The following is a 12,446-nucleotide window of genomic DNA, read 5'->3' as shown; positions in this document are numbered from 1 at the left end:
AGGTCCCAACCAAGGCCAAGCCATATGAAGAGAAGAAGGGCTCCCAAGAGGAGCGGTGAGAGGAAGTCCCAGCAAAGGGATCCGGACCCCGATACAACCGGCTCACATTGGCCATTCAAAAAGAAGACAACCAGGGAACAGTGCGTTGGTACTGCACATACCACCAGTCCACCTCACATAATACCACAAACTGCTTCTCCCCACAAAGGAGGAGGGAATATGCAGAACAATAGAAGTGACGCCACTCCCCAGCCAGGAGGTAAGAGCAAGAGAGGAGGGGAAGATGGAGAGAAATGAGTCGGGACCGAGGCGGCCGGAATTGGCGGGCAAACAACCCTCAACAGCAAATGGCAATAAGAGAGCAACCTCCAGGTCGCCCCAATTCTCCACCAAGGTAGGAACCCCCCTCCAGGAAATTCGGACCATAGCTAGAAGGTTCGCGAGCCAAGGTGTTAAATCATCGAGCAGAAAAACACATGCCAAACAGGTCTAATACCACGAAGTGTACTATCATCCCACCAAACAACGAAAGGGTGACCCTACTCTAGCAATCTCGTTCATGGAGGCTAATGAAGAAGGGGTCTTGTACCCCCATGACAATGCCTTAGTGGTCACTATGCTTGTCGCCAACTTCACCACCCTCAAAATCCTCATCAATAACGAGAGCTCCGCGGACATCCTGTTCTGGGGAGCCTTTGCCAGGATGGGTATTGAGGTCATCTGGCTACAACCCACCCCCATGCCCTTGAAAGGTTTCTTTGGAAGCATTGTCCAGCCTGTAGAAACCATCACGTTACCATCCTTATGAGGAGTAGCCCCTGCACAGCCCCTGTTATGGTTGACTTCCTAGTAGTGAAGACATCATCAGTGTACAACGCCATCATCAGAAGGCCCACCCTCAATAGTTTAAAGGTCGTCACATCGACCTACCACCTCAAATGATGTTCCTAACTCCAAAGCAAGTGGGAGAAGTCCGAGGAAAGTAGGTATCAACAAGAGAATGCTACATTCAACAGTTAAAACAGAAATATGGAGGAGGGCCCGCCTTGGACGACAGTAATAGAATAGAGTAGGTAGGGCACCATCGGAGAAACTACGGCAGGCCTTTGTCTACAACTCGCCCTACCAGTTTCGAGGCATAGAAGGGACGGTACACAATTTTGAAAGGAAAGATGGGCGACGACCTCCCCAGGTCGGGATTCTGTGTCCCTTAATTTTGTAAGGATTCTGTGTCCCTTAATTTTGTAACACATCTTCGTCTAGCTTGTACTTTTCATTTTATTTAATGAAAACGAGACATTTTAGGACAATACAAAACAGCTGCTCCACGCTTTCGTATCACCAGTAAGGCACCAATAATAAAATGCGCAGCTTATGAAATCTACGACAACAAGGTCATTAACAGTTTACTTCCCCAAGGGGCACCATAGGGAAAGGCATGCCTAAGGGTTGCCTTATCCCACCCATGGCTGAGTGCGGGTCAGCTTTTGGTGGCCCGAAGATGAAAACTTACCTTTCTTCCGGACGTCAACAGGTGAGTGCAGGTTTAGTCACAAACTGCCCGAAATCATCTCCCTGCGGGACACTACAGGGAAAGGTCAGCCCAAAGATGGCATCATCCCTCTCATAGAGGAGAGCTGGATCGGCCTCACTGCGCCCCCTGCAGCGGAGGTCGGGTGAATAAATTACTCCGACCTCCGCTACAATGAAGAGTGAGATCAACACCAACCAGACCCAACACTTACCTTTCATGTGATATCAACAAGCGGGTGCAGGTCCAGTCACAAACTGTCTGAACAACATACCTCATGTGGGACATGGGGAATTAGGCCGAAAGTTGTTCCACCCCTGCCACGATGGAGAGTGTGTTATGCCCCAAGGCAATTCGCTGTCCGAACCTACCTCTCAAAGGATACCATAGGGAAAGGTAGGCCTTAAGGTTACCTTGTCCCTCCCATGTCAGAGTGCGGGTTAGTTCTCAATTACCCAAAATTAGAAACTATATCTTCCTCGTAAGTGTCAACAAGGGGAGCGAGTACAGTGATAGACTGTCCAAATAACTTACCTCCTCACGGGATACAAGGGGAACCTAAAAGGTTACCATGTCCCCCCAGCGGAGGAGAGCGGGTTTGGCCCTTGCGTCGACTTGAAAACTTACCCCGACCTCCACTACAAGCAAAGAGTGGGTCCATTACCAGCTTGGCCCAAAATGTTACCTTTCCCTTTGATGTCAACGAGTGGGAGCGGGTCCAGTAACAAACTGTATGAACTACTTACCTCCCTTCGGGATCCAATAGGGAAAGGTCGGCCTAAAAGCCTCTTTATCCCTCCCGCAAAGGAAAGTGGGTCCTACCTTCGAGGCAGCCCAAAAAATTTACCCTGACTCCTATCACAGTGAAAGAGCAGACCAACCTAGGGGCCACCGAAAATGTTACCTCATTGGGGAGCCAAAAGGAGCAGGCTAATTTGAGGTAGCCTAACCTCTCTCCGATGGCGTGCAGGTTTTAGTCTTACGACTATCCAAAGTAAGAAGAATCTCCATAAGGGAAGCAAGGTCCTGCAAGAAGGCTGCACAAGTATCAGCAAGCAAGAAATAGAACGAGGTTGCAAACTCCCCAAAATACCAAGATAAAAAATACAAGCGAGAGCAATAACGGCACTCAACAAAGGGCCATAAACGTAGGACGATGTGAACGGAAGAATGCAGAGAAAAAAAAAAAGGAAAAAGAAATACAGCAAGAAAAATGCAAAAACCCTACAACCAGTTAACAAAAGAAGAAGAAGAAAGAAGAAAAATATATAGCAATAAGAATGAGGAAATCGTACAGTCGTGTACAATCAACGAAAAATCATTTTATTGATTATTAAAGACTACAATGAGCAAGTTACATCATAAAGCCGTAGGACTACAAAGAATAAGTTGCACCGTGAAGCTTATATATTCAACAAAACAGGTTTCAGTGCCTGAACCTAGATCTAGACTGTAAAAAGGCCAAGGATAATCTAAAAAGGCCAGAAGACCTCATTGTTTCTTGACCCATCAGAACCAGGATAAGTTGTTCTCCAACGACGACAAAGATACCGCCAAAAATTAGAACATCTCATAATTGATTTCTACGTAGAGAATCGCTTACCGGACGAAGGCCATTTACCACTGCAACGAAGGCAATTCACCACTACAACCAAGTCTGATCAAATTATGCTCCGTGATGCAGCAAGCTATGGAGAATGGCTTCAAAGTTGAGCCCCGTAAGCAAAATGGTGACAATGAGTGAGGCACAATAAGCAAAAGGGCAAGAACGAGAGTAAGGGGTCCGGGACCCCAACAACGGAGGATTGGCGGTTCCACCCTATGGTGCCGGCCGCCACAGCAGGTAGCAGCCTAAGGGCCGCCAAAGGCCCCATCGCCCACTAGGGTGTGAAGATTTCATCGAAGCCATGAAAGATAGAAGAAAATGCAAAGAATCTTCAAATGGAAAGTGAAGGAAAACAAAGGAACTGAGAACTCAAGCAGTAGAGCAAGAGTCACAGAATAAAAGAGAAAAGACGGAGTGAATATAATGGATTTCCAAATGTGGATGAGGGTCCTTATATAGGTGGGGTTGACGTTTGGCCTCCCGTGGCACCATAACTCCACATATCACCACGTGTCCCCCTAGAGAATCAAAATCCCTTGATTATCGAAACCGCTGCAAAGCATATCTATTGATACAATGTGCATAATTAATGGCTGTGAAAGATGGAGCCATGATGCAGAAATTGAAAGGGCACCATTCAATGCGGAAGCATAACTGACGTTGTGTTGCCACATATGCGAAATGCGAGCAGTCACTTAGCATTAGCAAGGCGGGAACTTGGATGGACATAGGGTCAAAAGAAAGGAGAAGAATTCTTCCTAGACCTGTTTGGGAAAGAATTAGCGGGGTAACTGCAACGAATTTGTCCCCACTACTTAAAGCCCACTGGGCCTCAAACCAATACCCAGCCCGAGGGCCCCCAAGCCTACCTAGGGGATGAAACATCTGCGAGGGAGGGGCACCGAATAGTCGACAGGGCAGATCAGCCTAACAGTCTGTGGCCGCTTTCTGGACCCAAAGACTTACACAGAGCGCAGTGAGAAACGTGGAGGGAGGAAACAAGTATTGAATATACGAACAAAAGGTAAGCGGCTAACGGGGTCAAAAAGTTAAATCGGACGCCAGCAGGGTGAGCCGAAAATCTATGAAAGCTCGGCCAAGCATGTCTATCGAAATAACAAAGTACAGTACGATTAAAAATGATGGTCGTGCTCTAAGAACGACTATCCGAAAAGGATAAGCAAGGGCAATGTGACCGGCCAGCGGGGTGGGTGGGAGCCCTACGGAACCCTTCACCATGATTCCCCAGGCCCGCCACCCAAGGAGAAGAAGAAGCAAAGACAAGACATAAAGAACAAGATATGTATACTAGTTAGTATATATTTATACAAGTCATTGAGCGACAAAGTGTGGATATATATGAGCGCCAAACAAAAAAAAAAGTATAATGAAACAATAAAAACTTTAAATCTCGGCGCCAGGGACACTAATCTTAGTGGCAGTAGAAGCAAGATTGGCCGGCTCCACAACTATCAGTGTAGGAACAACCAGACCGGGGAAAGCATCAGGTATCTCTTTCCTTCCTAGGTCACGATTAGTTTGAAAGGCAGCCTCGTTGGTGGGAATATTGGCAAGCACAAGCTTTTGAAGGTACTTGGTGAAAGATCTCGAACGTAGCTCTGGACTCTTCAGAAGGAATGCTCACATTGATCTATGGTCTACAATGACCCCACATCCCTATGCTTCATCACGAAGTCTCAGGAACCACTTATGCTGCCTTTGTAGGGAGAGGGAGACGTCCTAAAGACTTTGGTTCAGCTTTTCCAACCATTTCTTCTCCTCCTGCTCTCGGGATAAGTCGTCCTACTTCTGCTTGTGCTTTCACCAGTTGCGCTCTAACTTCCTCGCTCTATTGCGCTCATTCGATAGGTCAAGTCACATCCTCTTCAGCTCGCGCCTCAATAGTTCCCTCTCCTCCCTTTTGCCGCAAGCACATTCCAAGTTCTCCCAAACGGCTACCTCATGATCATCCACGATGAAAGCCTTAAGTTGGGAAGTACCTTGGCAGCAAAAAGGAAAGACTAAGAAAAAGGGAGAGGAAAAGAAAAAGAGTAAAAGGCGAGAAAGAAACGGTCGAACCTCATGGAAAAAACCAGACAAGCACTCAATGACCAGACCAATGGCCTCCTCTCAGCTCCCCTCCATGGCCAGCCAGGACAAAGAAGGAAGAGCTTCCACAAGGCCTGTGAATTCAGGCAATCCCGTAGAGACTTCAGGGGAAGCAGACGGATCCCTACTCAAACCCCCCAGACGAGGACCAATCACGACATCCAGAAAAGAGTCACCTCCTGTTGGACACTCAACCTAGGTGAGTGGGTCATCGTGCGGACCCTCGCCAACTGTATCACCCATAGAAACACCACCCTCGGGGAACTCAACCAGGACAAGTGGGTCAATGATTGGACTCCTTGGACCATCATCGGCTAAGATATGCAAAAGGGAACACCCCGTGTGTGGAGGTGTGGCCTAGGCAGAAGAATCCGTAGCGGGACTCTTCGAACCCCCGAGGATTGCAACGTCTGGAGAGGACTTACCTCTTGTATGATCCTCTACCTCCACGCGGTTGCTAGAAGTAGCTGCCACCCCCTCATCAGCAACCTCAAGAGAATGACTCCCGATGGTCGAACGAGACGAAAAAAGAGGAGAGATCCATGAAGAATAATGATGTCCCTCATTAGGAGTGGTGGACGTAAAAATACTTTGGAGGAGGACGTCCATCTCAACCTCACCCCCGAAAGGGATACAGACTGAAAGAAGGCGGTTTGATAACCACGCCGCATTAATAGCTCGACCACCCGAACGACACACCATATTAATGACACAAGGAACAGTACAGGAGACACAGACTTCATGGGAGCAGGCACTATCTACTCCTCATGCCTGTAGTATAAATAGTAGATCCCAGGTAAGAGAATGTCTTTCTGATTCATAGACTCTTTTACTTATTTGCTACCTTCAAAGAATATTTACTAACTTGGGCATCGGAAGTTACCCGACCCCCAGGAAGCCCTCTCAAAGCAGCAGTCTTTTCTACCTTGTGCAGGGCCCGTTTTCGAATATCTGATATGTCGGAGCTTGGCCTAAAAGTGTGCAAAACATGACATTAACAGATATCAAATTAAATCTTGCATTATTAATTACTTCAAATTTATCACCCAAAAATAAAAGTATTGGGTTTTGTCATTGATTAATCAAACGCACATTAAAAAAAAAAAAAACAGACATTCTTGTACGTAGTGTACATAAAGAGAGAGACACAGAATGCAAACTCAAAAATACTTTATATTAAAATGTGTACTATCGAGTAGAGCACCCCTTCCCCGCACCCCGCATCGCATGAGGTGGGAGGTGGGGTTTTCACCCCCGTCCCCTGCCCCCGGGATGTGGGGGAGGGGATAATCCACCTATTTTCACTTTAAAAAAAATACTACATTTATTTGATTTAAAAATTATTTTTAAATGCAAAAGTAATTAAAAATACATTTTTAGATCCAAATTATAAATTTAAATTTTATAAATATGACTATAATTTAAAAATTATGTAATTTTTAAATTTGTTAGTACATATTTTGTGTAAATTGTAGTGTATTAATTTTTAAACTATGTAGTTTTTGAATGTGCCAATGCATATTTATGTTTATATATATGTATATAAAAATGTAAGCGCGAGCGGGGCGGGGGAAATGCAGGGCTGGGTTGGGCCCTCCCCGCCACCCGCCCCTGCTAAGGGCCCTAGATGCCCCCCACCCCCGCATGGGCGGAGCGAGGTTGCCCGCCCCGCCATGCGGAGGCGGAGCAGAAGCGAGGCGGGGCAGCGGGGGCGGGGCCACACTGCCCACCCCTACTATCGAGGGCCAGTAATAGATATTATAAAACTCACATGTTATTAACTCCCGTCTTCGAATTACAAATAATTACTGAAGACAAAAAAAAAAAAAAAAAAAAAAATTATAGAGAATCTCGATTCATTGTTCATTGGTTTTGATCTTCTAGCTTCTTCAAACTACATCCTTTTCAAAAACCAACACATATAACCAAATAGAAAAATCTGAAGTAGTGTCATTATACATGCCATCAAATAAGTCAGCCTATTGTACTTAAATCTTGTTAAATCTACCAAATCAGGGCTTTAATTTGTAGTGCATGTGGATTTCTTTTGCTTGGACTACTCACTTTGGTTCATTGGCTAAATTAAATAAAGACAAAGTTCTTAGCCTAGCTACTTAATTAAATTCACACTCTTGTAAACGTGACCAACCTTCCTCAATGATTTTCTTATATAGATTTGATAAATAGTTGTCGTTTTATAATTTTATTGGTTTGGTGCACTAAATTATCCAAAGTTTGGCTCCTATAAGATGGGAAGACAACAATCAAGACTATCTAGTATCTAAAGCCAAAAAGAATACATATGAAAAAAGATTAGATTTTTTTTCTTTTCTTTCCAAGAAAGTACATATTTTCGGAGATGAAAGACTCGAAATATGGATATACCTCAATTCCTAGAGTTTATCTAATGCTTATTCCTATAGGAATTTCTCTAATACCAAACGATGTTAAGATCGAAATCTTATCTAATTTGTTATTGATGATTGGTGTCGTTGGGATAATATGTTGAAATGAAATGAGTTAAGATGAAAATTGAATAAAATATTATTAAAATATTACTTTTTTAATATTATTGTTATTTTGATATTTGAAAACATTGAATTGTTTATTATATTTTGTATCTGAATTTCAAAAAGTTATAATGATTAGATGAAATGAGTTGAAATCAACTTTGAATCAAAACAGGACGTAAGTTATATGAAAAAAAACTTTAAATGCGAATATGCTGTCTATATTATCGGAAACTGTCTAGGACATTTTTTTTAAGTTGCATCATCAGATTGGTGGTCCATTTCTAATAAGTCAATTGCTCTGCCGGCCATGATATGATTAATCCAAAGTAGGTTAGCTGAGCTTTTACTAATCTAACATCTTATCTTATAATAATAACAACGTTAGGCAGAAGCATTGACCTTTGCCTTTTCGACGCAAACAGAAGCACAACTGACGGAAACAAAGAGAACAATATTTTCTGCAAATTGATATAAACAAAATGCAATCTTGTTTGGAAAGTAGAAAGAAAGAAAGACAAGGGATTATTCTTTTGTGGATAATCGAATTGACAAAGATACCCAACCAATTGTGAGAAAGTCAGCCTAATGAAGTACCAATAATACCAAATTAAATAACCTCAAATATCTTCTAATCTAAAGCCTGAGTGACTCGTACAGCAATTTGGCATGTGGGGGTATTTGGGGGAAAGTGCATCCACCCATCTCAAGACACCATCAAGATTCTCAACCTACAGTCAAGTGTATGATTTTTGTTGCCCTTTTGCATCTCTAAAGAGTCTGTTCTTGCTTATCATCTGTCCTCCTTTCTCTTTCCTTACATCTGACCAATGGAAGATGGCAATATTGATGGTTTTTAAGGGGTGATTGTTAATAAAATACTTATCAAAAGAGATACAAGCATGCCCATAAATTTATATTAATTTAATTTCATGGAATTTAAACATCATAAAAACTTGGTCTTCTATCATCTATAATATTTTGTTTTCTTTTATATATATATATATATATATGAGTAATACTAGATACAATCATAGGTTGTGTAACCGTCGCGCACTGATTTTGAAAAAAAGTAGAGTTCATCATTAAAAAATTAAAATTTTCATGTGAATTTTATATTTTTTCACTTTTTTCAAAAAAAATGTGACGCTTATAACTGCAAATATCATTTATATTATTATTATTATTATTATTATTATTATTATATATATAATGTTCTAAGCAATAACTTTATTCTTATTGGACCATGTCATCCATTTTGTACCAAATAACTTGAAAGATCATGAAGTTCAGAGGTTAAGAACACTCCACCTTTATTGTCTTTCATCCTTCCTTTTAGATATAGTTTATTAATGTTAGTAGTCAAAGAAAACCACGTCATCATCCCAACATTTCATTTCCTAGTATTAAATAATCTGTAATTTGAGACTATTTATTATGTTTAACTAAAATTCCTATCATTTAATATCTCATACAAGATATTGAGAGAACGATTGTAAAAAGTAAAAGTTAATTATTCTTAGGAAAGTAAGTGCATTAAATCCGAGTAACCAAACACTCTTGCCCCTTTGACAAGTAGCTCAATTAAATGGGGTCAGTAGAAGGGCAGAGAGTTGAAAGATAGCAGCAATTGGCATACAGCTAGAGAAAGGACTCTTCACAACTACAAACAACTGTTGCTGTCCCTTGATGAAGATTTGGAGATATGCTTTCGCTTGGTAAAAGAAAAACAACTTTGACCCACTTTTCCGGTAAAGGTACTACCTTGAGTACGTTTTCAGAAGAATCGAAAGCAGAAGGCCTCAGCCATACAACTTTACCACTCTCAAATCATGCTAGAAAGTCCACATTCACTATTTTTTTCCATCACCAGAGAGAAAAAAGCAGCTGAACAGAATAGAAATCATGGTCGATGTAATTTTCATCCCAAACCATAAGACATCTCGGTGAAAAGACGTGAGAACATGGCATAAGGTTTGTGCTTATTCAACTGGCAGGAAGTTCAGAGACCATTAAAATAACATGAACTAAAGAACAGTACAATGGCATTCTCAACCTGCAACCACAGGGCCAAAGACAACACATTTCACGGTGCAAATCACATAGAACTTCAGTTCATTTTCTTACTCATGAGATTACAATGGAAAGAGATGCTGAGGAAATGAGCCAAAACTATCAGACTCTTCATCAGGAAAATACCTCTCCGGGACTGTTTTGAGAACCCTCTGGACGGCTCATATAGCACAGGAAAACCCAGAGGACTCTCTCATCACAATGTTGGCTCCATCCCTTTCTCATCTCTTAGCAACAAAAATAAATAAATAAATAAATTAAAAGCAGTTCCCAACATCACTCTGAAAACACTAAACAAAACTGCTGGTAATAGTTCCTACGCTGCAAAACTTATAGGCAGGGTATATTGAGGGGTTCATTCATCCAAGCAAAGTCATCGCAAACATCAGCAAAATCCCAGTCAGGAAGCTCATTAGGTCCACCGTCCTCAGTCCCACAAACATCGAAGTCATTGAAAATCTCCTCCCTATCATAATCAAACCATAGAGAATCAAACTCCCGCCCAGCATCGATCTCTTCACCAAATGGAATAGGATCAAATAGTTCTCCTGTGAGACCCAAATCATCAGGTATCTGCAACAAACCAACCAAATCAATCTCAGCATTAGTATCAATACCCTCTTCTTTGAACGAATCAGTGACAGTATTCCCATTGGTGTTGGAGGCAGAGGTCTCCAATGGCGGAACCAAAGCCGGGGAAGTGTGAGACAGAACGCTTTCAAAGTCTTCTGAAGAACCCAGAATGGGAGTTTTCAGTGACTGAGATGCCACAGCAGAAGATGAAGATGCCGCATCGTTACTGCTCTTCTTAGAGGCGGCATTGGCAGTCACAGCCGCTTCAAACTCGAGCCTCTTTCTCTGGTAAGCCTCGGAAGCCTCCTCAGGAGTATTATAAGTGCCCAACCAAATCCTGGCTCCTTTAAATGGGTCACGAATCTCAGCTGCCCATTTTCCCCATTTCCTTTGCCTAACTCCTCTGTACTTGGAAGATGACGGTCTTTTCCTAGCCTTAGTGGTTTTAGCCAAAACCATTTTCTTTTCGGCTTCGCTTACTTTGGGGGTTCTGCTCCCATTGTTACTGTCTTGACAAGAGCTCTCACTCTGAAGACGCTTCGGGGGGGTGATTTCACAAGAGGAAGATGAACTTCACGGACGAGTCGTTTAGGTTTCTTAGCTCTCTTCTGGCACCTCTCAGACTCATCTTCGCTGGAAGATGAGTCAGTAGCATAAGGATCCGAACAGATTATACGGACTCTCCTCATCATTTCTACTGGAAGTTTGGCTTTTCTAGATTTCTTGCAGAAGTTTTGATTCGCAAGTCGTTTTTTGGGCTCACTCATTTCTTTTTTATAAGAAAAAAAAAAAGGAAAATCTCTCGTAAACCCCTCAAATACCCAGAAACCTCAAGGAAATTGCAATCAAAAAGGGAAGAAATTAAAAACTGGAGCAAAATCTGTCTCAGGATCACAAGCTATCAAGTGAGACCCACTCTCAGGAACAAGAAGAGGAAAGAAAATCGCTTTATATGAAAGGCCCCAAAACACTTCACTCCAGCAAAAGTCCTGCAGAAATCCAACGGCATCCACAAACGGATCTGAGATTCAGCAAAGAATAACAAACCAAAAAACCCCCAGAAACCAGTAAAGGGTTTAACGAAGATTTAACAAAAACAAAAAAACCAAAAACAAAAAACAAAATTACATACCTTTTTGACCTCAAACGCATCGAAACGGAACGGTGCACCAGATTCAACCTCTGCCTGAAACAGCAGAGAAACATACGCCAGCAGAAGACGAGAGCAAACAGCGCAGAGAGAGTAGCAATAGCTAAAACACAGAGCTGCAACAGAGCCCCGATCAGCACCAAATCAAACTCAGCCGACATAAATCCGCTACCGCAACCTTGCTTGCTCTCTCCCTCGACTCTAAAACGGAAACGAGAACAGAGAGGAAAGACGAAAGAAGAGAAGAAAAAGTACTTACTGCAAGAGATACAAATAAATATAACCCACAACAGATTCACGGGATTAGAAATCTATGGCCAAGATTTTTCTCCGGCCCTACAAGAGACAAACTCGGGATTAACTTATTTTCCAAACACCAGAACAGTGGCGATACAGACCGATTTTAGAAGACCAAAACTGAGGAAAAACAGAGCACTGGAACAACGGCGCAAATCTCTATAAAATCCTAGACAGAGAGAATTAAAAATTACACTGAAATAAAACTTTGAAAAACCCCAAGAAAATGTAGACTTCATAAACCCCATGAAAATGTAGAATTCATACCTGTCTGCACGGTTTTTCACACACACTGACACTGTCTCTGCCCCTCCCTCTCTCTCTCTTAGCCATTCACCTTTTCCCAAGCGGTCAAAAATGGGCATTAAAAGTCAGGCGTAGAAAAATCAATATTATATTTTAAAATATTTTAAAAGAAAACTGATATAAGTTATTAATAAATGAGAATTAATTATTAGAGAAATTATCTAATAAAAATAATTTTATAATTTATTTAAATAATTTTAAATGAGATGAAATAATATAATATGAAATTAAATAATTTAAGATAATTTTTAAATAATAGTAAAATTATTAATTAAAATTAAATAAAATAGA

General features: G+C 41.8%; 1 protein-coding gene across 1 annotated transcript; it reads right to left on the bottom strand.

Annotated features, from left to right (window-relative positions):
• Positions 1-9,840: 9,840 nt before the first annotated feature.
• On the bottom strand, positions 9,841-12,110 carry LOC121243002 (ethylene-responsive transcription factor ERF118-like). Its single transcript, XM_041141047.1, is given in 3 exon segments — positions 9,841-10,962; positions 10,965-11,391; positions 11,535-12,110. Coding segments are annotated over 2 exon segments (1,008 nt in total). The 5' UTR covers positions 11,170-11,391; positions 11,535-12,110; the 3' UTR covers positions 9,841-10,159.
• Between the last annotated feature and the right edge of the window lie 336 nt (positions 12,111-12,446).

The sequence above is a fragment of the Juglans microcarpa x Juglans regia genome, chromosome 8D (assembly GCF_004785595.1).
Source record: "Juglans microcarpa x Juglans regia isolate MS1-56 chromosome 8D, Jm3101_v1.0, whole genome shotgun sequence".
In the NCBI taxonomy this organism is placed as follows: domain Eukaryota; kingdom Viridiplantae; phylum Streptophyta; class Magnoliopsida; order Fagales; family Juglandaceae; genus Juglans; species Juglans microcarpa x Juglans regia.
The sequence above is the reverse complement of the archived record's forward strand: the minus strand, read 5'-3'. Positions and strand labels throughout refer to the sequence as shown.